General features: G+C 33.3%; 1 protein-coding gene across 1 annotated transcript; it reads left to right on the top strand.

Annotated features, from left to right (window-relative positions):
• Positions 1 to 804: 804 nt before the first annotated feature.
• On the top strand, positions 805 to 2,362 carry LOC148211056 (uncharacterized). Its single transcript, XM_088124743.1, has one exon. It carries the CDS (start codon positions 1,208 to 1,210, stop codon positions 2,186 to 2,188), a length of 981 nt encoding a protein of 326 aa, XP_087980869.1. The 5' UTR covers positions 805 to 1,207; the 3' UTR covers positions 2,189 to 2,362.
• Positions 2,363 to 6,021: the final 3,659 nt, after the last annotated feature.

The raw sequence follows: 6,021 nt of genomic DNA, 5'->3' as shown, positions 1-6,021 counted from the left end.
CTTTTAAGTTACTAGGGACATTTTGGAAAATTTGCAAACTAAAGCTCTTAAAACCCATAAGAATTCTATATCAAATTTTCTAAATAAAAAAAACAATAGAGAGATTTTGAGATAAGGAAGTGAATAAAAGGCAAATTTAATGTTGAATTTGACAAAGAAACAGTTCCATTTAAAACGTGGCTAATCTAATCCACGAACCGGAGCGGCTCAAAAAGTCAAAAAGTCATACTTTTCTCAGCCATCAATTGGTGGTCGGCAACCACAAATCCTACCTCCGTCCGCACGTAATCAGAACCCAAAAAATTAAATAAATTTCTTTTTCCAAAAAACAAAAAACATTCAGTTTATTATCAACCATGATGTGAAAAAATAGCAAAGGGCAAATGTGTAGAGAATTTAGGAGTTTCCATTTAAATTTACCCCCCCAAAAAAAGAAGAAGAAATAATTGTAACAATATATTTATGAAAAAGAAAGAAAAAAGATCCCCTTGGTAGGGAAAAAATGGAAACTAATAAATGTATTATATTTAGGGGAGAGAAACAAAAAAATAAAAATAAAAAGTTAGAAAAATTAGAAAAAAAGAATATAAATGAGAGTGTGTACCACCCAGGATGTTGACAAGGACAGCCTCACATGAGACCCCCAAGCAGATAATACATGGGGTCCCAACTCTACCCCACTCTCTCTCCTCTTTCTCTCTCTCTCTACCCTCCTTGTGAGGGACCAACTCCAAAAAGATAAATAAACCAAACCCCTCCAAAAAAAATAAATAAATAAATAAAAAACCTAACTTCAAAAAAAAAAAGGAAAAAAAAAAAGAAAAGAAAAAGAAAAGAACTTCCCATCCCTCTTCCCTTTCCCTCCCTAGATACCTATCTCATTCTTAGGTTGTTCTTAAACTACTACCAATTTCTTTGCTCTTCTTTAATTCCAAACTCCTCGTTTTTTTTCTTTTTTATTTTTTTGATTTTCTGTGCTTCTCTCAAAAACTCAAAAAGTCGGTTGTGTTGTGATGATTTTTGAGTGTGTTTTTTGGAGTATTTTGTTGGTCAAATTGGATTGCACTTGCACCGACCTTTTATTTTCCTTTCCCCCTTTTTTTCTTCTTCTTCTTCTTACTGTTCTTGCTTTTTCTATAACCCTAGACATACCCATCACTCTCTAGATCCTCAAGACCCCAAATTTCGAATTGGGTTTTGGAGAAGCATGAATTTTGGGCTGAATAGAATCCTCCACGAGGAATCCGCCGCCGTGAGGGGCGTGGATTTTGACGGCGGGGGCGGCGGAGGAGGAGAGAGGGAGCACATGTTCGACAAAGTGGTGACGCCGAGCGATGTGGGAAAATTGAACCGTTTGGTGATTCCAAAGCAACACGCGGAGAGATTTTTCCCGTTGGATTCCTCCACCAACGACAAGGGCTTGCTCTTGAACTTCGAGGACCGTAACGGAAAATCCTGGCGCTTCCGTTACTCCTACTGGAACAGCAGCCAGAGCTACGTCATGACCAAGGGCTGGAGCCGCTTCGTCAAAGAGAAGCGCCTCGACGCTGGAGATATCGTCTCTTTTCAACGCGGCGTCGGCGAAATCGGCAGAGATCGCCTTTACATTGACTGGTGCCGCCGCCCTGAGCTCCCCATGGACCACCCCCACCACCACCATCACCCCGCAGCGGTTCTCCGACCCAGCGTCGTCGTCCCCGCCGCTTGGGGTTCGCTAGTGTGGCCACCATTTGCTGCGGCAGCAGCTGGTTATCCAGCTGCCACCGCAGCGCGGGACCACCAAATAAACAGAAGCAACAACAGTAACAACAGTAACAACAGCAAAAAAATATTCGATTGGAGAAATGAAGGGTGCTGTTCATACGGATCCGGGGTTGTGTATTTGAGATCATCGGACGGGAGAGGAGCTGCTGCTGTTGCAGAGGGGAATAATCAGGTGCAGCAGGAGCAGGATTACGGGAGCGGTGGTGGTGGCGGCGGAGGAGCCGCCGTCGGAGGAGGAAATCACGAGGCATTATTACAATCCAGTAGTGAAGAAACAGTACCAGTGATGAAGAGATCAAGATTGAGGCTATTTGGTGTAAACATGGAGTACTGTTCAATTTCTTCATCTGATGAATCTGACTTATTATTCTCTACTACTACTTCTAATCAAAATCCCACCACCACCACCAAAGATCATTCATGATCTAATCTTCTTATCGTCGTATCATCACAACAAGTAAGCCCAAGTTTAATTTTTATAATATATATATATATATATATATTAATTAATTAAATTACCTATTTGCTTCTCTCTGATCTCTCTCTATTTTGTATCCCTCCCCCTTTTGTTCTTGTGTATAATGAGCCCCCCCCCCCCCCCCCCCCAAAAAAAAAAAAGGGAAAAAAAACATAAGAGGAGATGGCAATATCCAATGAAATCTCACAAGTCACAAATCAAATGTCACAACATTTTGATCATATATGTTCTATAAGATTAATTTTTTTTTTTGGTTATATTCGATGTTGTTGGGGGAATGGATTCAGTAATGGGTTTTATTCTGTTTGGCAATATCGACTACTTTCTTTCTCTGCCTCTCACACTTCCCACTGAGAGAGAGAGAGAGAGAGAGGCTTTTAATACAGCCTTCTTCTCTCTTTGTTTGAAGTAATAACAACTAATTAACAACCTTTGCAGAGACTGGTGTGAGGCAGAAAAATTAAAGATTTTTTTTTTATTGGGTTTTTGATAATTCGAGGGATTAATTAGAGGGTGGATGAGTATGAGACGATTGTGGACTTTTGGAACACACTACACTGAAATTACTGCCCACTTATTCATTAGGTTGTTGTTGTTGTCACTGCTTCCTTGGGCACGCCCTGCAGTTTTTGCAGTCTTTGTTTCTTCTTCTCCTTCTCTCTCTCTCTTTGCTTCTTCTTCTTCCATTTCTCTCTCTCTAACAGAAAAATATCGGGCAAACTTCCAAGCTTTTCTTAGTGATGAGTAATGGGGCTCCTTGGTTTTCATGAAATCTTACAAAAATTTGGCTTTTTTGTTTCGTGGTGTTAATTTTGGGGTTATTATTTATTTTGGGTTTAGCATAATTATGTGTATATAATGTTTGGTCTCTGTGGTTGGGATTAATTCCTTCAGTTCTTATGTTCATTATTACGGTCGAATTTATTGTTGTATCCTAATTAGTTCATCCACACCCTTCTTTCAAATGAATGGTTGAGATTCAATTTGGAGGTTTCTTTCTTCTTCTTCCTCTTCTAATTCAAGGACTTTACTTTATTTGGTACTTCTTTCATTATTTAACACTGGAGTTTTTTTGAGGGTAATGATTTTAAGCAAAAAAGATAGGTGGAATTAGCCAATCTGTATTGAAAGTTACTTCTATTTTCGTTTTTTTTGTCCTCTTAGCCTTTAGATTTTTCTTATAAGTATGTTTTTGAATTAAATTTGAAGTGATTATTATGGGAGTTTAGAGATTGAGTTGGGGAGATGGCTGGAGTTCATCATCTAATTTAGAGAAATGTTACCTTTGGGAACATTCATATTTTTTGGATGAAATTGTTCATTTTTTAGAGAAATAGTTGGGGTTAATTAATGACATTTTTGTTCCTATGCTAGCTTTTAACTAAAATCTTCACAGCGTACTAAATATCTATAACAATAAGTTATTTGTAAATATGATAAATTCATTCTATTATCGAGACATATGATTGTTTTAAATGATTGATTTTGGTATAGATAAGTTCGAAAATACGAATTTGATCATGTCTCTTCTTATATGCAGCATTTGTGGTAGCTAAGTTCGTAATATAAATCATTTGGGTTGATCTACTTTAGGAGTGGAATTGACATAGTTGATTTTGAAATTCAATTAGAAATAACTTATTAAAGTTGGATTTTTGTTATTCCTCACCCATGATAGTGAAACTTTTACAAATATAGTATCAAATTAAAATTAATGTTTGGAAAATGGTACTTCTAACACAAATGAGGTCTATATAAAAGCTAGAGATACGATAAAAGGATCATAATTACAAAAGAGAAAAGATTTTGATGACAAAGAGAACTACGAAATTAAAATTATTGATTAAAAATATAATTACTTTTTAAATAGCATTAGTAAATGATTTTTGAAAATTTCAAAAACTTTTTCGTATCCAATCAATATGAGTTGAGATGAAAATAAATAAATAAAATTAAAGACACACCTTTGAAATTGAAGTTTAATTCATTATTCAAAAATCAAACACTTTACATATCTTTTGGTGCCACTAATCAATGCTCATTTTATTTCTTTAAATCACTAAGTCTTGTACCTTCTAGTGTGATGCAAATGTTTTTCAACCCTTTAAAAGCACTTAATTGAAAATTTTGTGACATTTGGTTGAAAATTAAAATATACTTTTGTGAAAATTTGAAAGAATTTCAGCATATTTTAGAGAAATTAAAAGTATTAATAAAAAAAGTATTTCATTTAAAAATCAAATCAAAACATTACTTCCAAATTCAACATTGCATACTGTAATAATAGGTTATATGCTATGTTAAAGTCTGAATGTCATGTCCATTTTTAAGATTATAAATTCTAAATATGTGTTTGGGAGTTATTTATAATGTCTTAAAAATTATTGTTGAATAAGTAAAATACTATTTGAATTTTCATGTGTTTGACTACATTAAGAAATAAAAAAAAGAAAAAAAGAAGAGAGTATTTAGAGAATGTTCTGGAAAAAAAATAGTTAATTAATTGCTTTCTGAAAATCCATATATGAAGTTTGCTTACAACGATTGGGGATATGGAGTTTCATCCGACTAAATAATATTCATTTTGTTACACATATTCTTAATGATGCATTTGTTACACATATTACAAAAAATAAAAGTAAAAATTTTGAAAATTTTCTTAAAGTATTGCCAAGAGAATGAATTTAAAACTACAACTTTAAATAATATTATTAATGTCTTAATTAATTCAACTATATGTTAATACTAACATAAATTTATCAGATTTTACTATGACCTATATTGGTATTCACGAATAATTTTTAAATTTTAGTAACATAATTTGAACAATGGTACATGTGAATTTAAACATTCGAACTCATCTTCATAATTCTTTTTTTTTTTTTTGGTTTTTTAATAATCGAATAATTTGATTCGTCATTGAACACTTTGCGGCAAGAACATTCCTTCTTATCAATTGAAACTTGTTCTCTGTCTCTCTAAGCAATTTTACTTTAAATAAAGAAGAAATATTGAGAAACATTTGGTTCTTTTCTTTCTTTCTTTTTTTTCCCTTAGTCAAGTGGGGATTTTTTTCCCTTTTTTTGGGGGGGGGGGGGGGGGGGGGACATTTCATTGGGTGTTGATTTCTCCATGATTTGGAACAAATAGTGATATAAAAAGTGGCATAAAATAGACATGGAGAAATTAGTGGAGGGAAGAACTATCGAAAACTACATATACATATATATATATAGGAATCGACTTTTAATGGGTATTTCATTTGCTTTGGTTTTGATTGAAAAAATTTGGGTAGGTAATACCTTTTTTAATTTATTTTTAGTTTAATAATTGTGGAGCACGAGGATCAAACTACCGATCTTTGAAATGATAATAGATATCTTATCAATTCAGTTATGATTGAATTTTTTTTATTATTAATTTCTTCGTTGATAAACATCTATTTAACATTTTTACTTTATCTAATAATGATGATTAGTTTTGATATTGAGTAACTAATGCTCACGTTCATTAATTATACTACATATTAGTTGACTATATAATTATAGCTATTATTAATTGATGGGTTAATTTGAACATAATTTAATAGGCAAAAGGTCCAAGGAAATTTATTGTACACTAAAAGAATAAAAACAAATTAAACAAATTGATGTGTATTTTATCATGTTCTACGGTTAAAACTGTATTTGAATCACTATATATTTTCCTTTGTAATATTTTTATCTTAATTACTTAATTTGGTTAAATTCGTGGTTAAGAATGGGATAAAGTGAATACAT

This window comes from Momordica charantia, assembly GCF_013281855.1.
Source record: "Momordica charantia cultivar OHB3-1 chromosome 6 unlocalized genomic scaffold, Mcharantia_2.0 BLBB01000006.1, whole genome shotgun sequence".
Lineage (NCBI taxonomy): Eukaryota > Viridiplantae > Streptophyta > Magnoliopsida > Cucurbitales > Cucurbitaceae > Momordica > Momordica charantia.
The sequence above is the reverse complement of the archived record's forward strand: the minus strand, read 5'-3'. Positions and strand labels throughout refer to the sequence as shown.

Excerpts from the sequence above, each read along its gene's own strand:
- LOC148211056 (XM_088124743.1), top strand. The coding sequence starts at position 1,208 with ATGAATTTTGGGCTGAATAGAATCCTCCACGAGGAATCCGCCGCCGTG.